The sequence below is a fragment of the Manacus candei genome, unplaced genomic scaffold (genome assembly GCF_025592945.1).
Source record: "Manacus candei isolate 608988 ecotype Guabito, Panama unplaced genomic scaffold, ASM2559294v1 h1tg000046l, whole genome shotgun sequence".
In the NCBI taxonomy this organism is placed as follows: domain Eukaryota; kingdom Metazoa; phylum Chordata; class Aves; order Passeriformes; family Pipridae; genus Manacus; species Manacus candei.
In genome coordinates, this window is record NW_026138094.1 from 15,460,348 (window position 1) to 15,485,369 (window position 25,022).

At 43.3% G+C, this 25,022-nt stretch overlaps 1 protein-coding gene across 3 annotated transcripts in view; it reads left to right on the forward strand.

Annotated features, from left to right (window-relative positions):
* MAP2K5 (mitogen-activated protein kinase kinase 5) overlaps positions 1 to 25,022 on the forward strand; it is a 127,388-nt gene that overhangs the window by 84,484 nt on the left and 17,882 nt on the right. For all 3 annotated transcript variants that reach the window (XM_051796902.1, XM_051796901.1, XM_051796903.1), the window contains 4 exons: positions 8,494 to 8,520; positions 8,834 to 8,866; positions 21,391 to 21,452; positions 23,750 to 23,795. In XM_051796902.1, the coding sequence (XP_051652862.1) occupies positions 8,494 to 8,520; positions 8,834 to 8,866; positions 21,391 to 21,452; positions 23,750 to 23,795 (168 nt within the window). The remainder of the gene's footprint in view (positions 1 to 8,493; positions 8,521 to 8,833; positions 8,867 to 21,390; positions 21,453 to 23,749; positions 23,796 to 25,022) is intronic.

Genomic DNA, 25,022 nt, shown 5'->3' on the forward strand with positions numbered 1-25,022 from the left:
AGGAAGAGGAATCCTTAAATCCCACTGCAAAGGAAACAGGAGTGGATAACAGGGAATTTTACAGCCCGGGAGAGCGGGCGCTGTAGATTTGCCGTCGCTTCGCTTCCTAAGAAAATAAAATGGGGTGGGGGGAAAAGAAAAAAAATCCACAGTGAGAGAGAAAAAGGCTTTTAGCTCCTCCTGGCAGGGAAAGGTTTGTACTTTTCCCCCATCCCAGCATTTCAAAAGCAGCGGAGAGACAATGCAGAATATTCCGGGTGTGCTGGGCCGGATCCTCGGCTGGAGCAAATCCTTCCCGCGGCTCCGGGGGCACAACGAGCCCCCAGCCAGGACACAGCTCCCTTTTCCAACAGGAAAACACCTTGAATTTTTTTATTTTTTATTATAATTATTATTTTCTTTCTGATCCTAAAGCTGAGGGGTTTTTGCAAGGTTTTCTTTGCCTCCTCCCCTCAGCAGATCGTGCCCTCGCCGTGATTTCTTCACGTAGGATTTAATTGTGGGTCCGAGGGCTCCTGGAGCTGGAGCTTCCCTGGAAAACATTCATTTTCCCTTTGCTGCATCTTTGCTAAATAATTGCCTGCTTCTAAATGAAGTTGCTGCTTTCTGATCCCTGTATTAACACGGTGGAAGGTTCTTTTTGTTCTCTGTAATCCATACTATTGACCACGTTTGGCCTGGTTTCATTTAAATGGGAGCAGGTTGTCAAGACAAAAAAATGCTTAGTTTAAGTTGGGATGTAAAATAACCATTTTACTGTTGGTTTGTTTTTTTTTTTTATTCAATTGACAGAAACATCCTTTAAGCATTCATTTATTTTAGGGGGATAAATTGAGGCTGGGTTGCAGCATGTTTCCCAGGAAGAAAGAAATGTTTTGTCTTCCAGATCTATCATTACATCGAACCATTTAAAAGACATTAAACACTGTTCAAATGCTAATGCCAAAATAGTGAATTAAATTGTTGTATAATATCCTAAATATGATAGATCTCTGCAAATCTTCTTGCTTTTATGATATATTCCAGAAATCACTGACAATATTTAAGTCAGCTGCTATTATTTTTAAATGCTTCCTAATTTCTTAACATAGGTTTTATATAAATCATTCCTCATAATATACTTCAGATACATTTTCCTTTATTATATTATTACATTTTTTCTCCTTAGAATTAAGTTTGAACTTAAATCTGATTAGAAACTTGTGGTAAAATTTGAATTCAGTTTTAGTTTTCCCAGAGGTGTTTTCGTGTTTGAAAAATGGAGAGAATTTAGGAAAGTTTAAAAAAAAATTCATCTTTTCAGAATCTGAAGCATAAAGGGAAAATTTTTATTTATTTACTTTAATCTTCCTGTCTCTTTTTTTTTTTTTTAATGTAAAATTGACATTTTAATAATATGCTCAAGTGTGGAAATGTAGGTAACTAGTAAAAAGTTATTTTATATGTTTTAATATGATCTGCATGTGTTTTAAGAGTGGATTATTAGCTTGGAATCTTGAAAGACTGACATGTATTTTTTTTCTCTCTAATCCTAAGAATTCCAAGCAGGCTGGGGGAGCAGAGCTCAGCCTGGGTTTTGTGACTGGTGTTCCAGGATTTGTTCTGTCTCGTGTGGAACGAGATGGTCTTTAAGGACCCTCCCAACCCAAACCATTCTGGACTTCTGTGAAATACTGACACTTCTTCAGTGATTATTGAAGGGTTTCTTGTGTGAGTTGGTGCTTCTGTGGAATGGGAGATATTCCTGGAGTGCTTGGAAGGAAGCATCTCTCCCAGTTTTGGTTCCTGCAGTGGTTGTCGAAGAATGGGAACTGAAACCTGGGAGAAGAGCTCTCAGTGGGTGGATGGGTTTGTGTGGTTGGTGAACCATCAGCAAATGTTGGATTTACTGAACATTTATCATCATCCTGGAGTGGTTTGGGTTGGAAGGGACCTCAAAAACCATCTTGTTCCAAACTCGTGCCGTGGACAGGGACCCCTTCCCCTATCCCAGTTTGCTCCAAGCCCTGTCCAACCTGACCTTGGACACTTCCAGGGATGAGGCAGCTACAGGAGCAGGCTCTCTTGGCTGGAATGAGGAGCAGATGTGGTTCCTCCCGAGTGTCCCAGGACCTGGAGGTGACCAGACAAGGCTGCAGCAGGTCTGGGCTCCATTCACCTGTTTCCTGACCAAGGGTGCAGCTGTGGGAGCTCAGAAGTGGATGGTGGGGAGGAACATCAGTGCCTGCTCCTGGAGGTCTCTGAGGTTGTGGGGCACTGCTGGGGGTGGGCACAGCAATCCCAGTGTTTGCTCTGCCTCCAGGGACTGCTGGTTTCCTCTGCCAGAGGCCGAGGGCTGCGCTCAACAGGACTTGTAGGAGCACACGTGGCCATCTCTTCTCTCTGCAGGGTGGTGTTTGCTCAAAATACTGAGGAGCCCCAAAGCCCAGAGTAAGAGTGGATGATTTTGAGGTCTAGGCCCCCTCCCAAGCATCCTTTCTTCTGCCAGCCCTTTGGAACTGTGGCTTTAATTCGTGAGAGAGCGTGATGTGACCCGCTGTGGGCAGTCCAGGGACATGGGAGAGGGTGTTCATTGCACAGGGTGGTGCCTCAACCCTCTCAGCACCTCAGTTGGCTTAGGAAGCTCCACTCACATGCCCAGATTTTTACTGCTTTGGGTTATTTCCTTTCAGCTGTCGCTGGGATTGTCTCCTCTGCAGCGACCACAGTTGATTTTGCAGCTCTTCAGAGGAAGCCCAGGATTTTTTTAGATGGATAGAGAAGTGTCAGAGTTTAGCAATCGACATTTGACCTGTTTCTTTTCAAGCCAGAAGGGACTTGCAGGGCTGTGTTGAGCAGGAGGGACAATCCTGATGGATATTCATCTGCTGCTCTTCAACCCTCCTGGTATTAGGTGTTTCCTTAGATGATTTATTCCTCTGCTTGATTATTGGAAAGGTTTTCCTTGCTGCAGGGAATAATGGTGGTTGTGTGTGGAAAGAACCTGGAGAAGGGATGCAGGGTTGGTGGTTATGCTTTTGTCTTTAGTCTGAAGACCTCAGTTCTTTTGATCTCTCTGGATTTTTGCCTGCTGTGGTTTTATTTTGAACTTGCCCAGCTGTCCCACAGCTCCCTGGGGATGCCCAGGCTGAGGCACAGAGGGGAAGGATAACCTGGTGTGATTCAGCCTGTTCCTCCTCCCTGGACATCCCCCTACAGTCTTTGTCCTTTTAGTTTTTGGGGATTTGGATTCAATAATCCTTGTGGGACCCTCGGGAGATCCTGTGTCTGAATCCCTGCTCAGCTGGGATCAGTTTTCCAGGTTCTCCTGCTATTCCTCTCTATTATCATGGTTGGCATTTTGTTAAACTCGATAAACAAGGGTGACATGAAGCAAGAGCTGGCTAAAACTAAACCTTTATTTGGTTTCTGGTTGACCACCCTTTGTTCTGCTTATTCCTTTTCTGTGATGCTTGGAACAAGGTCTAGGCACGTGGGTTAGTGGGGGACTGGTTGGACTCGGTGATCTTAGAGATCTTTTCCAACCTGAATGATTCTCTGATTCCAAGATCTTTTTAACAGCAGTTTGCTAAATTTACTGGTTTTCCAAAGACTTGCTTGTCCCCCCCTCCTGCTGACTGAGGAATGTGTTGTCACGACCATCCTGGTCCTACTCCAGGGGAGTAGTTGGTGGTGGTGGTAGTTGTTGGTGGTGGTAGTTATTGGTGGCGGTAGTTATTGTTGGTGGTAGTTATTGTTACCACAATCCTTCCAACAGTGGGGAGTTTTTCATTCCCACTTTGTTGAATTGTGTTTCTAAGCTCTGGTAAAGAGATTTCTCTGAGAAGTGGCTGCAGTTCAATGGTGGATGAAATAATCTCTTTATATAAATTTGTTTGCGGACCTCGGGGAAAACCGACGTAATATAATTGTGAGAATATATTTAATATTAAGGTCGTTGTGAATTGTCTATTTATTTTTTTATTATTTTGAAATAATTTTCCTTCTTTTTTTTGTCTGTTTCCTGGCAGTGGTTGAAGTTTGCCACGTGCAAAATCCATGGATTGGGATGGGGAGGGTGTTTAGGAAATCAGGAGTAGATTAGGAGGGTCAGTCTTACTGGTTTGGTGCTTTGACTTCTTGCAGAAGTAAAACCAATTGCAATCTTGCAAGAATTTGTAAAATATATCTGAAGATCATGTTTTAATTCCAAAGGAAGAGTCAAACCCATGGTGGTGGAGACCACATGGAAATCAGCACCTTTACATGTTCCTTTTCCTTTTATATCAGGGCAGAGACAAAGCATTTGTCAGGAGGAGACAATGGTTGTAGTTTCTGCTCTTCCATAAAATTACACCCTCGTTTGTACAGATTAAAAATAAGTCCTATCTACTTTTCAAATCCACAGTTTCCTGGATTAGGAAAAGGAATGTGAAGCCTCCCTTAAAAATCATAACTGTATGATTTGTTGGTATATGGATTTTTCTATTAAAAAAAAAAAATACCAGTAGCTTGAAAAGCAGTATATATGTAAAGAGAAAATTTGTTAACTGATATGGGAAGATCTAACCCTGGGTCACCTGCAAATCTCTCAAACAAGAGCTCCAGGGCAAGTCCTAATTCCAGAGAGTAAAAGGGAAAATTAAAGCTGTAGCTGGTGACTCCTCCAAGTTACCTGAGGTGGATTCATTTGAGTTTCCTTGATTGTGCTGGTGAATAGGATGGGAAAGGGATGGTAGAGGTCTCCTCAGCCACTTCCCGGCCAAAGGATCTCCATGGAGACAGGAACAGAACCTGATGGGCTGTCAAAAGTTGCTTTTCATAACCAGAGGCTTTCATTAAATGGCAGATGAAGCAGGAGAGAAACTTTGGCATTTTTAACCAACCTTGGAAAAAAACCTTTTGGAGGGTGTGCTTTGTGGAGTGGTTTATCCAGATACCACTGATACTCCATGGCCTGGGAATCAGGCTGGGAATGGGAGGGATTTATTCATCATTTGCCCTCCTTCTGCAAACCAGAAACTGTCACGTGCAGCGAGTGAAAACTCAGCAGATACAATGCAGGTTCAAAAATATCAAATGGAAGATCTAGTTCTGCAAATTTCAAATATTTCACTTGCATGTGAGAAGCTCACAGGAGCTGCTGAGCAATGGGTGTTCCATGCTGAGCAGGGCAGGACTTAGGGATGTTCTTCTGTCATGGCTCAGGGAGGGTGTTGATGGTGAAAGGCTTGAAGTGACTTTTCTGAGATGAGAAAGATCATGGAATGGTTCAGTTGGGAAAAGGCCTTAAAGCCCATCTTGTTCCACACCCTGCCATGAGCAGGAGCACCTTCCCCTAGCCCAGTTTGCTCCAAGCCCCATCCAACCTGGCCTTGGACACTTCCAGGGATCCAGGGGCAGCCACAGCTTCTCTGGGCAACCTGTGCCAGGGCCTCCCCACCCTCACAGGGAAGAATTCCTTCCCAATATCCCATCTATCCCTGCCCTCTGGCATGGGAAGCCATTCCTTGTGTCCTGTCCCTCCATCCCCTGTCCCCAGTCCCTCTCCAGCTCTCCTGGAGCCCCTTTAGGCCCTGGAAGTGGCTCTCAGCTCTCCCTGGATCCTTCTCTTCTCCAGGGGAACCCCCCCAGCTCTCCCAGCCTGGCTCCAGAGCAGAGGGGCTCCAGCCCTTGGAGCAGCTCCGTGGCCTCCTCTGGACTCTCTCCAGCAGCTCCACATCCTTCTGATGCTGAGGGGTCCCAGAGCTGGATGCAGGATGTTCCCAGGAGCTCATCAAAGTGTTCCTTGATCCCCTCAAAATATGTTCTGAGCCCTTTTTTGTCTTCCTCTCACTCGGGGTTTTCAGTTGGGTCACTGCTACCATTTCACTATTTAAAATTCTTCAGAGAAAGTGTAAGAAAACACGACCATGCCAGTCTCCTTCCTGATCCCCAAGTTTTTTGGGCATCACGTGGGATAACAACACAACACCAAGAGCTCCAGCTTTGGAGCTGCGGCCGCTGCATTTGGATCCCTCGAGATGAACATCTCATCTCCCAGCAGCACATGAAAAGGCAAAAAAAGGAGAAAACATGTTGTGATGAGTACTTTTAAAAGTTTTTAATGTTCAATAAAACTGGCTGCTTCCCTTTCTCCTGAACTGTGGGCAAAAGGAGAAGCAGCGACTGTAAAGTTGTCGGCGGTCGGGTTTGGTTTATGGTGTCTGAAGCTGCCCAGTAATGGGCAGCTTGGAAAAAGGTAAACAACAGAGTTTTAACAGTGAAAAATATGCCTAATATAAATACAGCAAAGTTCATCGCTGCTCCCAACTTGAAAAATACGACTGGAAGGTTGCATTTGCTGGTGGAGTTAAGGGAGGAGCAGAGCGTGACCTCACGAGCAATATGTCTGAGGCAGGGAAAATAGGTAATACATCTAAGTGGGGAGTCTCGGTGGCATTGCAGAGAGGAGAGCTCAGGAGCTTTATTTAATTGAGAAAATGAATCAATTACAATGATGTTGCATCATCAAATGCAAGGGAAATAGCAGATATGTCATTACATGGGGTAACAGTGTTAAAAAGTAATTGAGTGTCTTAAGCATTTTGAATCAATTCCAGGTACTGGCACAGCCACCTTAATGCAAAATTTATGAAGATGATCTCCAAATAATCTGTGGCTCTCAGAACTGTGTAATAAAGGCTGGGATGGGGGGGTGTGTGAGCAGGGACACGGCTGGGCCTGGCTCCAGCTGAGGGTTCCCATGTCCCAGGGAGAATCCTCCACCACTTGGATCCGTGCTGCTCCATCTTTCATTGGGAGCACCCAGGGCTTTTATTAGAAATGATATTTTAAATCTTGGTCTGAAATGGGATGTAATCATCTCCGTGTTGGGGCCACTCTAGATGACCCCACCTCTATTCCTTTTTGTGACAAGGCCTATTTTTCCTGTGAGGAAACGTGAGCGATGCTCTGTTTGGATAAAAATCCGAGTCGCCTCTTCGTGTGCACTAATGTAAAGAAGCTCCAAATCATCCCTGTTGAATAAGCTGAGTCTATTTTGTCATTTAACATCTGGAAGGGAAGGAGGGAAAAAAAAGGCTTTTTACAGCCAGGAAATATTTTGCTTATTAGCGATAATGCGAAGCAGCAAATTTATTCTGTTGAGTTGTGATAGATGGAGATTAACCATTAAAAATATAACAAGCTGCTTCTGTCTGTTTATTATTTTATTTTCTTCCTTGGAAAAAATAGAATTATCCTCAGAAACTTGATGTTTCTGTGCTGCTAATACACTAATAAAAGCCTCGGTGTGCTTAACACCAGCTCTTTTCTTGGTGCTGGTTTTCCCCCTCCTGTATATTGCATTTTGCTACCTGTAAAGTGTTGCTGGAGGATCCTGGGTGTTGGGGGAGAGCACTTCCAAAGCTGATGGCAGCCCAGCAGCATCCCTCCTCATGGCACTGGACAATGGGAATGAGAAATGGAAAGGGAGAGAGCCAAGGAAAGGGGGTTGGAAGACAACATTTTCACCCAGGACCGAGTTCTGTTTGCGTTGGGATTGCCTTGGGTTGGCAGCAACTTTGTGTCTGGTGAGGAAAAAGAGGTAATTAATTATCCACACCCATTAGAAATGGTGTGCACACAGAAATTCTGGGAATAGCAGCGTCCCGAAATCCAGGCGGACGTCCCTGCTCCGGGCTTTGTGTTTCCTTCTTTGTGTTGGGATTCTGCCTTTGTTTCTTTTTGGGAGCAAAAGGTGCTTTGCCAAAGTGGATCAGGATATTTTGGGGCTCTGTGTAATTGATAGAAGTGTTACAAACTGTGAATGAATTTCACAGCAAAATGGATGTTAATAAATTCAGAAAGGCTCAGAGACGACTAAGAAAAGTCTTCCCTTTGCTGTTTAAAATGATACAAAGTTCCTCAAACTTTCTCACGATGTTCTACCGAGAGTGGAAGGAAAACTGGGTTGGAATAGATCAGAAACTTGGGGGAAAGCGGAGTATTAAAGGCTTTCCTGAGCAGCAGTAGATACTTCAACCACATAATTAAAGTTTTCTTCACAAAAAAAGGGATTGTGAGCAGAGCCTGGCAGTAATCCAAAATTCTAATTTCTGACTATGATTTAATTTCAATTTTAAATAAATCGGTTTTTAATTTAAAAAGAGTGAGCTTCATAACATTAGCAATGATTGCAACATTAAGCCCAGTGTTCACAATCTAGCAATATAAAACATTATTTATATCTGAATCGTAAACAGCCTTTTGAAATGGATTATGGTTTTTCTTCCTATTCTAATACAACCTGGAGGGTACTAAAAAGTGTTGTGTGAAATTAACATTCTGCTGACTTTCGCCTATAAATGAGAAGCGAGCTATTAACATTTGTGTATTTTCATTATGTAAATTGTGTTAACACATGCCCACAAATTGCCACCAGCGATGCAATAATTTTCTCTCAGTGATCATAATGTGTCCAAGTGAGTCATTTTGATTATGACATGCTAATTACATATTGTCTTTTTTCAGATTCAGAAAAACCAGGGATCTTTAATGGTAAGCTTTATGAGTTCAGAAAAAAATTCACTTTTCTTTTTCCTGATGGCTGCTCCCTCTGCATGCTTGAATGCCTTGTTTTAAACTTAGCAAATTGCATTTTGAAGAAAATGCAAACCTTTAACTGCCTGTATTAGATTAGGTACCATTAGAAATAATAGAACATCCTGAGCATCAATGTTTTTATAAGAGTTTGCTGCTGTTGATTAATCTTGCTATATTTTATTGCATTAATGATTTTTTCTTTCCACTCCACTGTAAAGATATTGCATATAGGCTAATACTTTTTTCCCCTCTCTCCTTCCCATTGCAGCCTCTCCAGTTATTGCAGTGCATTGTTGATGAGGTGAGTCGTCGTCTTATGTGCTTTCACTCCTAAAGTCATTCCTAATGGACTGGAAAGCTTATATTTTGTTTCCTAATGAAGCACAATGCCCAACATCCTCCGAGCACGAGTTGCCTTGTGCTGCTTGGAGCTCTCAAACATGCACTGGCCTCGTCCCACTTTATGCTGGTTTTCTGCTCTTAATATGGAGCTTTTCAAAGCCTTGAGTGTCTCACAGGCCAGGCCTTGGAGCTGTTGAGATCCTCAAGCCTCAGCCTCGGCCTGTGAGTTGTTCCTCTGTGTTTGCCAATGGGTTGGAACAGAGACATTCAAGTCTTTAACGTGGGTGATTTAAGGCAAAAAAAAAAAGGGGATTTTTAACAAGGAGAGAAAAGTGAGGTGTGAGCAGGAAAGCATCATCTAATCATTTTTGTTCGGTCAGAAGGAGAGAATAAAAAGCTGGGGTGCAGGAGATGCAGGTGGGAGCAGTAGGCTGGGTGTCAGGTGGCAAACATCCCATTTCTTGAGTAAAAAACACTTTGTTTGTCCCATCTCTCTCCCCAGCTGAGGTGGGAGCAGGGTCCCAACTCTTGGCAGTGAGGCAGTAGCTGAGGGCAGACTGCTGCCAGTTTTGCTTTATCTTTACTATTTAATAAGACATTGATGCCAACTGGGAAGACTGGGAAGTTCCAACAAGAAAAGAGGAGCCATAACTATTTAAAGACTTGCCTCAGCCTCTGGCACAACATCATTGCCAGCTCATCAGGCTGAGGGTCTCAAATGTGCCATCCAGCTACTTCCACCCTGTCCCACATGTTTGTTGAGCTTGATGTGAGCCAAGTCCTCAGTCTGGGTTGTGTCTCCACCTCCTTGCCTGACCTGCTCCCCTGCAGTGAGTCTTTTCATTAGAGAATGACTTTGTGCCTTAGCTAAACTTCTTTCCAAAACTACCATTTGGGCTTTGAGTGATGCACTCAAACCCAAATGAACAAGTATCCTTTGTGTAAAGGAAAGTTTCTCCCAGTCTCCCAACTCCTTGCCCTGGCTCTTTGTGGTGGTCTGGTTCTTTGGGTGCTTTTGAGGCAATTCTGGTTCTTTAATCTTTTCCATCCATCATTATTCCCATTACACACATCTTTGAGGTGTGGAAATGTCAGAGCACCAGTGCTGTGTCTACCACCACCAAAAGGCCTTCTCCATCCTCAAGAAGGTCAGTTAAAGATGCTCCTATTTTACCTGTGTTTTCCTGCTTTTCAGTGGGTCTTTGTGCCTGACTCTGAGCCAGCTGTTCTCAAACACAGCCTTAAAGAGTTCCTATTATGGTAGATTACAGTTGAACTTGATGATCTTAGGGGTCTTTTCCAGCCTAAGGGACCTTCTGGCAGCTTTCACATCTTGTCCTCAGGATTAGAATTGCTCCAGTCTTCTCAGAAAAACATTTAAGGAACTTTGTGCAGTCTTTAAACATCCAAGTGCCGGGGTAACGTCAACATTAGCATTTTGAGATGTATTTTAGTTTATTTTGTGTCCCTCAGCTCGCCCCAGAACCATTATTCTCTTGAGCTGGTGGTTCAGGATGTGCTCTGTGTGTGTGGGCACGTTAAGGCTCAAGGTGACAGAGCACAGCTCAGCTGAAAGTTCTTTAAGTGCCACTGGCTTTGTTTTGAACACACTCGATGTCTAAATGGAACTCGCCTTCCACAACATTTAGAGCCCGGGGGAAGAGCAGAATGGATGGGCTCTGTAGTGTAGTTTGGTCTGTGTGTATTGTTAGGAGGTCATTTAATAAGATATATAATGTTTAGGTGGTGGCTGCCACACCTGGAAGTGCGAATTCTCGGCCTGACGGTGTCACGGAGAACATTTATATTAAAGGGGTTTTCTGAGCTAGCTCCTGGGTAGTGCTGACTTTAACAGCTCCTCCTGCCTTGTGCACAAAGACTTTAGGGCAAAATGTGTTTAATTTGTGACTATTCTGGGGGTTTTTTTCTTCTGTAAGAAGGAGAATGGCAGGAGGACCTGCTTGTGGGGCTAAAACTCTTCCACGCGAGGACCTGCTGAGGGGAGAAGTCTCTGTGCTCCTGATATTGCTCAGCTGTTGTTGCCACCATGAGCACCGAGGATTAGAAATGCTTAGTGTTGTAAGACTGATTATTTTGGGTCAAATTTTGCCCTTGGCTCTGAGGAGGTCCTAAAACTCACAGGAGGAGCAGGGCCCCTCTCCTGCTTCACTACGGGAAGCCCCGGATGCTGGTGCCGAATTCCCCACCTGCCTCGATGACGATCAGAACAGCAAGGGATGATCTGTAGGTTGCCTTTTCCAGACAGATGGGGCACAGCAGTGCTCCTATCATGGCAGGGCTTCTGGGTGAGCCACAGTGTCACAGGATACGGGAGGAGCAGATCTGCCAGGGTGGGATCAAGCTGCCTCAAGAACCTGCAGTCTCCACATGGCTTCGTGCCACGGTGCTAATTTGTAGGAATCGTTGCAAAGTTGAAAACTGGGTGGTTTTTTTCAAGCCCCTTCACGTGTATTTTGTTTGTTTGTAGTATAGATATTAATATTTCTCGTGTGAGGGAGAATGATTTGGACTTTTGGCTCCTAAAATTACGAACCAGCTCTGTGGAAGGGAGCATTTCTTGAAATTGGGTCTTACCCCACTCCTTCCCCCTGGACCCAGCTGAAAACTCCAGGGCCTGACACAGGAGGACCTAAAAATGGTTTAAAATGATGAAATGGAGACCTTGATTCTTTCTAGTAGTTGCTTGTTATGTTGGTATTCATTGGGTTTTTAGAATTGTTCCACCAAAATGCAGTGGGAATCCAAGTTGAAGTTCATTCATAATCATTAATTCATGGGATTAATTAAATTCAACTGCCCAGAGAAACTGTGGCTGGCCCATCCCTGAAAGTGTCCAAGGCCAAGTTGGAGGAGCTTGGAGCAACCTGGGCTAGTGGAAGGTGTCCCTCCCCATGGCAGGGGGTGGCACTGGATGGGCTTTAAGGTCTCTTCTGACCCAAACCATCCTGGATTCTGTGATTTGTCAATGACTGAACTAGTTAAGAGGTTGTTTCTCTACTCCTTAGGTATCTTTAACTTTCCTCAAACTCTGTAAGATGGCATACTATGGAATGAAAACTGTCCATGGAAGTTTTTAGATGTTCTTCATAGTGAGATTTTTGGAGCTGGTTTGAAACTCTCAGCAAAATACATGAGACATGGTGGGTCACTCTGGCAGCTTTAAAAACCTGTTTGTTCATTTTCTAGGACCCAAATTTACTCCCAGCAATTCTGCAGGATGAATAAGGGATTTGAGAAGCAGGAGAATTGAACAAAAAAAACCTCAGGCACGGGGGTTCTTCTCAGATCCCAGCAAACTGTGCCTGATGTTTGTTGTTGTTAAATGGTGGTATCGGGCTGTTAATGACATCGGTTCTGGGATTATTTTTTAATGGCAGAATTAGTGTTGGAGCTTTGTGTGAATAGGGAACACGCCTGCCAGAACCTTTATTTTTTAACATGTGGTGACTTATAGTGAGATCTGATCCAGCTACAAATAAGACACGCTCATTTAAGCAAGTCCTAATTGGAGCAGCATTTCCCACCATGACAAGATTCCTGCTCCTGGTCCAAAGATGAGGATGCACTCGTTGGTAATGGAGTTCATCCTGCCACAGCCAGCAATAAAGGCAGGCTGCTGTTATTTGAGAGCTGAGAGTCATTTAATATTCCAACACTCAACTGAGTTGTCTCCAACTCCAGGAAAAGCTGCCTGGGAAGCGCTGAGCAGCGCAGATGATTCCCATTGGGAAGGACGCGCGTCGCTTGCTGCGCGTGCAGCCTTTCCAGAACACTCCTGCATGGAGGGGAGTGGAGTCAGGCTGGAAGCAGGAGCTGCTGCCTGGCTTGGAAGATGTCCTAGATGTTGAACTATCTTTCATGGTCATGCAACCAGAGAATTTGCCACGAAACAGGATTGTGCTTCCCAGGCACGAGGTGCAGTTTCAGGAAATGGTGAAAAGTTTTTGTCTCGGAATCTGTTCCAGATGATCATTTGGAAATACAAACCACAGAGCCCCAGGAGCAGCTGGGGGGGCTCAGCCTGGAGAAAAGGAGGCTCAGGGGGGACCTTCTCACTCTCTAAAACTCCCTGACAGGAGGGGGGAGCAAGGAGGGGTCGGGCTCTGCTCCCAGGGAACAAGGGACAGGAGGAGAGGGAACGGCCTCAAACTGTGCCAGGGGAGGGTCAGGTTGGACATCAGGAAGAATTTTTTCCCAGGAAAGGTGATTAGGCATTGGAAGGGGCTGCCCAAGGCAGTGGTGGAGTCCCCATCCTTGGAGGTGTTGGAAAAACATGTGGATGGGCACTTGAGAACAAGGTTTAGTGGTGAGTTGGCAGTTGGGAGTTGATGATCTTGAAGGTCCTTGCCATTCATTTTGGTTTCAAAGCTGCCATGGTTTGTCTCACTGCAGTGGTGATTTAGCTGTTGCTTTTGGTTTATTTGCTTTTAATTGTGTTGAATTAAGGAGAAAAAGGACTCAGTTTTTGTCTGTCAGTTTTAGGTAAGTTATTTGAATGTTTGGACAACGTTCTCAGGGGCAGGGGTGGGATTGTTGGGGTGTCCCATGCAGGGCCAGGAGTGGGACCCTGATCCTGATGGGTCCCTTCCAACTCAGGATATTCCATGATTCCATGACTGTATTATTCCAATTACATTAGAAGCTCGGGGAGGAAAGGCTTCCAAGAGCAAATCCCGTTTCTTACAAATAGGAGGCAGCATTGCAAAACCTGCCTGTTTTAACGAGTCAGGCAGAAATTGGGAAGGAAAATTAATTAGTTGTCCTCACAAATCCTTACCCTGATAGCTTCATGAGTAAGTAGAGAGAAGCTTTCCATGAGTTTCTTGAGCATTTCTGTTAAGTGCCCCCACAGAGATACTCGGTCTCACAAGACTGCAGTTTAATCTAGCTCAAGGACTTTCCAAACTCCACAAATCAAAGACCTCTTTTTTTTTTTCTTTTTTTTTTTGTCTCTTTTTAAATCCTTACTCTAGAAACGTTCAGCAGCTTCAGTTAAGGCTGGTGGGGTGTTAGCGCCGAGCTGTGAAGCATTTCAGTGGCAATGTATTTTCCAGTTTTCCTCTGGAAAAAAATTAACTTGATACATGTAATTTGTAGAGTTGTTTCTAGTGGTTTTTTTACACGGTTAAATATATCCCTCCATTTATTGCTATAGCACAGCCTTAAAAAATCACAGGATGTTCAGCTTGATCAAATGACACGATGAGTGTTTCCTCTGGAGTCCTGAATTCCTTAACCTTCCACATCAGTGCTGCATTTTGCTCTTGCTATAAATGAAGTAAAAAACTCCAAAGGCTCAGAGCGAAGCGAGATCTGATTTTTTTTTTCTTTAGGAGTTTTGCAGGTGTTGATTTAAATGCATGAAACCTGAAAATTTGTGGAGTTGTGAAGATTTCCATAGGATATACACACATATCTGTGTGTTTATGTGTGTGTTCCCACACCCACCATAATTTGTCCTGTGTTAAGTTGGTTTAGGGTATAGTTTTATGGAGACAGAAACTGTGACCTTACTAGTGTATGAGATTCAGAGACTTATATAGGAACAAGGTAAAACCACAGGTAGGAATTGCTGAATAATTACCTTTAGACCAACCTGAGCAAGAACCTTCCCAAGAGGGCAAGCTCATTTAATGGTTCCTAAAACTCAATCTTGTGGATGTCAATGGTCATGCTTGATTATTTGCAGCAGTGTTTTATGAAAAAGCAATAAAAATGCATCGGGAGGGTACGGAGGAAGGAAGGGAACAACAAATGGGTTTAGTTTTTTCCCGGGGTCCCCTCGGTGTGCGCAGGTAGAGGCCGCGTTTCACGCTGCGGTGCCTCAGCTATTTGAGATGTGTTTGAGATGTGTATCTACCCAAACACTGCCGTGCTCTGCTGCCTTATGATCGACCAGAGACCGGCAAGGAGAGGCAGAAATTCCTGCATTTGTTTGAGAGAAAAAGCAATTACAGTTCCAGCTAAAGGATTAACCTGTTTTCCCCGCTTATTGCTGGGCCCCAACAACAGGCGAGGGGGAGAAAATGCCTCGTCCTACGCTCTGGATTGTTCCTGATCTTAATTACACTCCTCCACTTCTTCCCTTCCCACTTCTGGGCTCTCAAAAATAGCCCCCAAGTAGGAAAATCTGCAGGAGTAACAACCAAATAGCCCCAAGTACCCACTGACTTATTTAACCGGGAGCGTCCGCCTGTGTTCCCGACCAGCGGAGGTTACTGGTGTTTCCAGGAACTTTGGGAGCAGGGAGCACTGCTGAGAGAATAGCTGGTCCTCACGTGCTTTGGGGTGTTAAAGGTAGCCTGAGTGTTTTGGTGGATAAAACACTGGCCTTTCGACCTTGGTTCCCATCCAGCTGGAGGTCCGGAAATAAATGAGTTTTCCTGCTGCCACTCGGATCCCGGCGGACAAAACTTCACACCGAAATGCCCCCGCGTATCATTTGTCACATTTGGCACCTGCTACTAAGAAAAGAGCAAGAAGTGACCTGGTGCTGAGGTGTAATCATCCCTCACCTTCCTGCTGGGGGCGGGAGCAGGATGGGGACAGACCCAGAAATGCTTTCAAGTCGGGGCCTCTGAGCCACCTCCAGCCACCGCCGGCTTCTGCCAACTTGTTATTTGTTGGAAATCACCTGCCATTAGGGTTGTGCAAAGCTTTGAAGTAGATTGGCTAGAAAGTCAGAAATGGATTTTTTTGTTGTTGTTTTATATATATATATTTATATATATATATTCTAGGAATGCTGTGGAAGAAAGTTGTCCCTGTAGGAGTAAATCTGAAGTCAGAAATGGATTATATATATATATATATATATATGTATGTATATATACATATATAAAATACATATTTTATATATTTTTATATTAAATATATATATTTATATTTTATATATTTTTTAATATATATATATATATAAAATCCAGAAGAGTTGTCCTACTGTGAATAAATCTAAAGTCAGAAATGGATTTTATATATACATAACATCCTGGAAAGTTGTCCTAGTAGGAGTAAATCTAAAGTCAGAAAAATATTATAGATAGATAGGTAGGTAGGTAGGTAGGTAGATAGATAGATAGATAGATAGATAGATAGATAGATAGATAGATAGATAGATAGATAGATAGACAGACAGACAAAATCTTTTTTTAGGAATGCTGTGGAAGAAAGTTGTCCTTCTGGAGTAAATCTAAAGTCAGAAATGGGGTTTTTATATATATATATATATATATCTATATATCTAAAATCAGGAAAGTTGTCCTAGTAGGAGTAAATCTGAACTCAGAAATAGATTTTAGATAGATAATAGATAGATAGATAGATAGATAGATAGATAGATAGATAGATAGATAGATAGATAGATAGATAGATAAACTCTTTTTAGGAATGCTGTGGAAGAAAGTTGTCCTTGTAGGATCAAATCTGAATGTGTCCATTACTGTCATTTGCTGGTCTCGTTGTAACCACATTTGTTACCTGTAATTGCACTTGGCAGCATTTCTGGTGCACCTAAAACTTGTCGGTCTAAAATGAAAAATCACTGTTCAGCCATAAAGTAAAACACAGCTCCTACAGAAAAGTAAATATATTTTTTGAAAGCTTGAGCAGAAGAGAAACCGGAGTGCATAAAAATTCTTTAATCCTGGAGATTTTGTGGGCTGAAGTGCTAAGCCAGAAATGCTTTGTGAGGCACAGACATTATTTATTAAATAGTGCCATTTCAGCATCAGTGGAGGAGTTGCAGAATAGGAGTATGTGCCCAGAGGAGCCGATAATTCCAAAGGCAGGGAATGCTGGGGAGGCCCAGAGGAGAGAGGAGCTGGAGTTTGGTTTGCTGGGTTCTGGTAACTTCCCTCCTGTGGCCCTGGAGCCACAGGACCATGGCAGCTCCTTCTGCACGAGCGCTGCAGAACAGCAGGAGCCGTGGGGAGTGGGGAAATTTAACCCTTCCCAGACAGGGAGCCAGCACAGGAGAGGGAATAAAACCTGTTTGCACCCAGACCCGCTGGGAATTCCAAGCTTTGGTGCCCCACAGGGTTCCTCCAGGGATGTGTTGGTGACTCTCATCCGTCGTCCCGCGGGTTTGCTCTCCCTGAGCTGAGCAGAGATGCTGGAAATAAATCGTGTCCAGCAAACCCACAAAGATGGAGAAGGCACCTTCCTCCTTTTTTCTGCTCAGTTTGGAGGTTTTCTTGAAGGAGGAGGAATGTGGGTTTTTAGTTGGGGGCTTTGCCGTGTCCACCCTGAAGTTTTTAGGGAGAAAGCTGAATTTGCTGATTTTCCTGCTAGTAGGGAGGTTCTGGGCTTTCTCCTTCAGAAAGGATGTGAGAAATCTCAGCCTTCCAGTTGTTTTGAGAAAATATTTCGTTCTCAAGAAATTATATGTTGGGGGTAAGACCCCTGAAGGTGTGTAAGGCCTGGGATCTTCAGGTGTATATTGGCAGACCCCCAAATTTCGTTGACATGAGAATGTTCTGCAAAAAATCAGCAGCTCCCAGCTGTATCTGTTGAATGTGCTTCTTGAGTTTATCCATGTAAACCTTCAAGCTGGACAGAAAAAAAGGGGGAAGTTGCCTTATCTGTGTTTATTTGTGTGTTTGCTGGACATTATTTATTTCCTGAGCTTCGGTGGCATCTCTGCCTCTGCTCTGCTTGGGCAGAGCAAACAGAGCAGGAGACCTTTCAAATAGTAGGTTTGAAGAGTAGGTGAGGATAGTGCTTGGATGTCTAATTCAAGCTCTTATTGCAAAGGTTCCAGAGGATTGGTTGGCTTCTGGACACACTTAGGTGGCTCACTCTTCCTTTGTTCAGAAAAAAAACCAAGATACAGACCCTAATGTTATTGCTGCCTTCAAAAGAGAGGGATTTGGGAGGGATTGCTCGGTATTCTCATTCTCAGGTCTTCATTTAGATAATGTGGCTTCCCCTGACTCCATGGAAGTCAATAAGGTTTATCCCAGAGCCTTGGCACTCTATAAATTAAATATTAGGGGCAGTGTTTGAAGTTTAAAGCCCTCCCTCCTCCTGCTGGCTCAGATTTTCTGCCGCTGTGCTTTTTCCTTTCTGCCTGAGCACCTTGCTGACAAGTGCTAATAACAAAATGCCAAGAGAGGGTCCAGTTGGAGTTACCACACATTAAACATTCTGAACTTGTCCTTTTGCTCATAGATTGTGCATAATTAATAATTAAACGGTTTCAGTTGTAATGGGTTGACCTCCTTGAACTGTTCATTACTCACAAGGCAAAGGCATCACTCAAACTTTTTTCCTCTTGCCCTTCCCCGGTCTCGCTCTGTGTGCACAGTTGGGCTGGTTTGGAGAAAGCAGAGGCTGATCTTGTCTTCTCCTGCAGCAGATCCCAGTTATGGAAATGTTGCTTGGATGCTTAGGGAAGCTTGGGAATAATGGTACATTGACCCTTACAACTGTTTGTGTCTTTGCTACCATTTTAGCACCATCCCCAGTATCGAGGACTTCATGATACTGGTCGAAAGATACAGCAGTTACTGAGAATGGAAGAACCATTTCCCAGTTAAAATTGAGTACCTCTGTTCTTCTCTCCCTTAAAATCTTGGGGTTTTACTTTCTGTCCCTCTTCAGTGTGCTTTCATAGGGCAGGTGGGGAAAATAAGGCAGGTCATGAGAGTGCAGCTGGACATTCCCTGTGGTTACATCACATGTGACTGTATTGCTTGGTAGAGAAATGTAGCTTTGCTTTATTTCCTTATATTCCCATCTCTTTGAGTGTCAGACAACATCTGGGGAACCTCAGGATACAATATAGGATGTATTTGCAGATCCTGATACTTGAGCAACGTCGTCCAGTGGGAGGTGTCCTCGAGATCCAGCCTTGACCTCCTTGAACCTCCCAAAAGGCTTTCAAATTGAGTGTACCCAGTCTAAAATCCTTGGGATTAAAGCATCTTGTTTCCATACCGAGATCCAGTGAGTGTTCATGTCCACCCTTCCACCCACAATCTCTTCCTGAGCTCCCAAGAGCAAACCAACTGAGGCACGGCTGTGGCCAACAGGGCTCCAGTAGCCCAGCATGGGGTGGAAATACCTGCACTGAACAGAAAAAATGTGCCCCCAAAAAGGAGAAAAACAGGATTTATCATTTACTTTCATCCAGGTGAAATTTTGTCAGGCAGGAGCCCCTTGTCTCTGCCTGTGCTGCAGGACAGGAGCTGTGTGGTCCAGGGTTTTGTGCTGATGTTGGAGCTGCTTCTCCCCTTTGCCTGCGTGAACCCATAGGGTTTGGATAACCAAAGCAGGATGCTGGTGGCTTCAGAGCAGCTCAGCAGCTTCTCCTCCCCTCTCATAATGAGGTTTCACTCGATTATGGGTCTGTCATCTCCTGTGAATGCAGAAATTATCACCTCCCAAATGAGTGTGAAGTGCCGGCTGCCCATCCCGATCCCCAGCACGGCCCAGCCAAGCTGGCAGCCCTGTCATGGGCATGTTTGCCTTGGAACCAGCTCCTCACTTGCATTTTACTTAAAATAACCAGCAGGGATGGATTGCTGGGCTGAGCCAGTTCCCCAGGGAACGGCCTCCCATGGGCTGTGATATGTGCCCGGAGTATTTCCCACCTCTCCTGCTTTGGGTCCATCCCGGTGGATTCAGGTGGGAGCCCAGAAAGGCTGAGCTGGGCAGGAGAAAAGGATGTGGTGGGGAGAGGCAAAGCCTACTGGGCTCCACATGAGCAAGGCTGGCAATTTCTGTATTAATCTGGATAATTTAGTTCTTTGAAGTGGAGAAAGTTTAATTGCACTGCTGATTTCCTCGTGTTGCTTCCACTCTCCAGCACAAACCCTCCTCTTATTGCTGTCATTTATAAGTTTGGAAACAATAACCTCTCCTTCACCCTGTCTGAGTTCAAAGAGAATTTGGGCATGTTCTATCAAACAGCTCCCTGTATTTAATAGAAGTCTTTGAAAATTGTAAAGCAATTTTGGCTTCTCCTTTTCCTCCTCAGTTACTTTTGATTGAATTGTATTTTCCAGCAGTTTCCAATTGTTCGAATTGGAAACAAAGCCTTAATAAGAGTTCTAGTTAATTTTCTGTCTTGTAATTACCGATCTCATTTTTCTGATAATTGGCCACAGCAATTATATGTATATTTACTAATCACATAGGAGGCTCTGCAGTCGTGTCTATCTGCCACCATTGATAATGGCACACACATTGCAGAGGTGCTTTTATCATCTTCTTTTTTCCACTACATCAAAGCTATTTCCTCGCCTTCCCCATAATGAATACATGCATGCATTTGACACAGTTGTGTGCTAGAGAAATTGTTTGGCTCCCACCAAATGCTGCACGCTCCGAGTTTCTTGCCTGCAGCGCTGGAAGGTTGTATGTAATGATATATTGCTCATCCAAATGGCCAAAGCACTCCAAAGCACAGTGAGATTAAAATAAGTCATTCCTTTGTTAATTTAAATAGGTGCATGTATCATACTTTGCAGGGTACTTTGTGGAGGGATGTCAGGGAGGGAAAAAGACGCCGAAAGGTATTTTTAATAGCAAATGAGAATAGATGAGAATGGAGTCATTTGCAGCTGCGTGTTTTATGTGGCTCTCTTGTTCCAACTGTAGGTCTAATGAGATGACACTGTTAAAGTACTCTGCAGTGTAATTTCATTACATCCTGAGCTGTTACACTATAAACACAGTGGAGCTCTCTGTCATTCTTGGAAAAACTCCTAAATTCGTAAAGCCCTTCTTTGCAAATGGTGCTGTTGTTTGTTCCCTGTTTGGAAGCCTTTTTTTTTTTTTTTTCCCCCTCTCTCTTATGCTCTTAATTCTCTTTTTTTTTTTTTTTTCTCTTTCCTGAATACTGGCTGGTTGTTTTCTACCGCTAGCCTGGTAAATTTTTTTGCTTTTAAAAATTCTTTTGCCTTTTCAATCCTGCCCAGACAGCATATGAGGACAGGCTCTAAAATGAATAAGTGTAAATAAACATGAGTGTAAATAAATAGCGAATGCAGGGAAAGAAACAAAGGTCAACACAAGAATAATTTCACAGCTCTTTGTTAATTACAAGACCATTTGTGTGTTACTTAAATAATCATTAATTTCTCATTTACACTTTCCCTACCTTCCTTTTTACCCTGTGGCTATCATTGTCCTTTTTTCACCTCCCCTCAGTGTCTTTCCACATGTTTTTACCCATTGTGTAATACTCATTAGTTGAAATTCAGTGTTTTATAACACGTTTCTCCGAAGAATTTGTACCTTCCTCCCTCAAATTCTCGGTGTGAAACGGGGGCTTTGCAGTTATTATTCCTCGGGGTGGGTTTTTTTTGTGGGTTTGTGTTTTGTGGTGGTTTTTTTTTTGGTTTGTTGTCGCTGTTTTACCGCTCTCCTAAAAAAAAAAAAAAAAACAAACACAAAAAACCAACAAAAATTCTCTTTTTTTGCCTGGTGCCTGCGCTCCTTGTTCCGCTGCAATGCCAGGAATCGCCGGTCCTTCCAGCCGGGGAGTTCTCGGAGCCATTTGTACACTTCATCACTCAATGGTGAGCTCAGTTTGCAAACATGCCATGCCCTGGATGTAAATGATACATGTCATTAACTCCACAGCTCCCCGAGACCTTATGGCTTTCCTTGCATCCTTTCCCAGAGAACAGGGACTTGGGGGCCTTGGGCAGATGGGGCAGCAAAGCTGAGCAAACTGTTTAAATTATGTAAACGTTATTTACACAAAGGGTCGTAAAAGTACTTACAAGGGGGTTATTTTTTTATTTTTTTCCTTTTTTTTTTTAATCCCTGTTTTAATAAACCCTGCCCTGAACGTGGGGGCTGAGACTCCCAAGAATTCATCGAGGTGGGGGGAAAGACTCAGCAAAAACTCGTGTATAATATCATCAGTCAGTGCTTTTAGAAATATTTCTTGTAAAATTGCCTGGATATTTAAGAAGGCAAGAGGCCTTGATGAATTCATTGGCTTCTCAGTAAGTAATTTTTACTGAGAGTCGTGGTTTAAAACACACCACTGGGTATATTTTCTGTCCTTAAAACTGAATAGTTCATTGAAAACCTTTTAAATTAAAGGAGAATTGGGGAGAGGAGGAGGTTGTAGAATAAAGAATACGGTTCTTGAGTGACTAGAGGATACAAATCCTGAGGGTAAGACATCCAAAAGAAGCAAAGTGAAGGGAAAAAATCCCTTTTTAGCCTTTACACTGCCCTGAAAAGAAAATAAATAAAGGGCAGGCATTTATGTACAGCTGAGAAATAAGCTTGAATTTTGTAAAAAATGGGATGTGTTTGAGGGAGAAGGGTCTTTTCTGTGACTGTGCACAGCCAGGGCTGGATGCTCAGCTGTGCTAAATGAGATGGAGCCATCCCGGTGTGTGGGAGAGGGAATCCTGCCCCAGGGATGTGTCCTGCTCCAGGGATGTGTCCTGCTCCAGGGATGTGTCCTCCTCCAAGCCCCACACAGAGCTATAGGTTGGGCTCTGCACATTTGGGGGTTTCTACCATTTTTTGGGGCCGCTGCAGCGAGAGTGACCCAATAACTCTGAATTTGGACTGGATGATACAGGAGATAGTACCTGTCAGGCCTGTAACAAATCCAGGCACAAAAAGCAGTCTGATGATCGGTTAATTAAAGGAACTAAATAATTAAAGTTTGTGTAAGAGAGGCCTCAGTTTTCAATAGTTTCAGCTTACAGAGGCCGGGGCTGTTCGGAGGGTTCTGCAGCACAACCGCTGCGTGTGGAGCTCCACGTTTGGATCCTCCCCCCCAAAAATTGATGACAGGCCTTTTAAAAAAAAAAAAAAAAAAAATTGAGGCAGAGGGAGGGATAACCTGTGTTAAAATTTCCACAGATGTCAACCTGAAGCATAACTGATGGTGGTTAATAGCCTTGTTTCCCCCGGGGACACAGCTACTTTGGACTGTCAGATTAAACTGCTACCTCAGACAGCTTGTGGTACTTGATTATTTGAGGGGCTTGTAGTTATTTGGAAGGTAAATTGTGTCCTTAATATCTCCAATTTACGGCACAAATCACCCAGTATTTTCTATATGATGTTATATTAGCTGTGCTTTGCAGTGGGAGGAATTACTGCTTACAAAAAGCAAATAATATGAAAGTGTATATTATTTAAGCAATCAGTTGCTAATAACCATGAGGGATGTCAAGTGAGCAGCATCCCAGACTTTATGCCAGTTATGCCATAAACCCTGGCTGCTTGGATTCAATCCAATTAGTCAGTAGGCAGCTCCTGATGGTCACCTCTGTGCCACGTTATTGTGTTCCTCCATGCAGCTCAGCACAGCCTTCAGGAGCTAATTGCACCTGTTGCATGGAAAACTAGGACTGTTTGGATGAGAAACATGATCTTATAAACAGGTTAATGCTGGGTAATGAACTATCACCCTGCAGGGTGATGGAAATAAATGGGAAAAAATGAAGGTAGAAACCCCAGGGTGTTGTTGTTTGCTCCCGAAGCTGTTCAGTGGTGGAGTTGAGTCTCCCACCTGTTTGGATAATTCTTTGTGTCATAATCCCCAGAAAAATGGGAATCAGCTCTCCCTGTGCCTTCTGAGCTGACTGGATTTCAGTGATCTCTGTATTTATACACTTTTCATGGTTACAAACATCCTCTATCCCACAAGGGAAGGCTGGGAGGGAGGGAAAAATCCATATATATTTTGGCCAGTCTTCCATCAGCACCTGATAACATTTAAAAATACCTTGAATTTCACTCTGTGATAAAAGAGATATAAAAGATAACTCAATATTTACACATGTAGAATAAATGAGCAGTTGCTTTTATTTTATATTTATTGTGTTGTATGACACAGCATGAAGAAGCAGCCAAAGGAAAGACCAGCACCTGAAGATTTAATGGTAAGTGAAAACTCAATTTTCACTTCAATCTGTGAATACTTTTTATTCATTTGTATAGAAGTGTGTCCATTTTTCCCTGCATTTTTCAGTATGTACAGATTTAAATCTAAACTCTTTCTGGCTTGTGAAGCAGTTCCATATTTACAGAGGTCACCCAAACCAAAGGTGGAATTATGATTCCGCTGAAGCTGTTGGGTATTTTGCTGTTCACTTGTGATTTGGGGAGCTCACAGAGAACTTTCACAGCCAGTATCGAGTTTCAATCAAAACCATTTTGATGCTTAATACCCTTTTTTTTCCCTCAGTTTGTATGTCCAGGGATTAGAGCTTAATGTAGGTCACTCTTTGTCAGCACTTGCCATCTTAACCTTTCAAAATGTGAAGAAAACAGAGGATATGGTCAAAATAGTGTTATTTTAATTAAATGCAGGAGCTGCTGTTTTCACTTAGATTCATGGAAAATGAAATTATATTGGCTGCAGAAGATTGAGTTAATATTTGGCTGTGCTCTGTCCATGGGAGGGTTCTCAGTGTTGGAATCTGAGCTCAGAGACCACTTTTTTTTTGCTGGTAATTGTCATTTTTTTCAGGGAGGCAATAACAGGCTACCTGCTCTCAAGCTGGTCCCTTGTGGCTGTGCATTTAGTGCTGTTTTGACTGTTTTTAAGCAGCTAGAAAAACACCATATCAAGCAATTACTACAAATATTTACAGCAATTTATATTGTAGCTAAGAGTCATAATCCCCTCTGACTCACATCGAATATCTTTGATTTTTAAATGTCATTACTTTTCTTCGTGTGCTGCTTCCTGTGACTTGGAGCCTTATGGAAAATCATCATATTTTCTGGGGATGAAGTATCTAGGAATAATTTTAGCACAGGAATAACTTGAATGTAGGAGTAGTTCTAATGGATTTTAACAAGATAAAGACACTTGTGCATCCTCTCATTTCGTGCTTCCACGCTGGGAGCTGCAAGTAGAATAAACAAGTGTTTCTGTTGCAGCTATTCTCTAGTTAAAGGCTAATCTCTGAAGATGCCCTGGGGCAGGTATCTCACAATCCTAGTCTCAGCTGAGATCCTGGTTAGGGAAGTATTTAACTGTGAATCTAATTTTAGGGATATTAACTTCACCAGATCCACATTTGCAGTCAGGTACCTACTTAAAACACCTCGGTAAAATGAGGCTTCAGGTTACTCAGAGCCCCTCCACTTTGGGGTGGTGC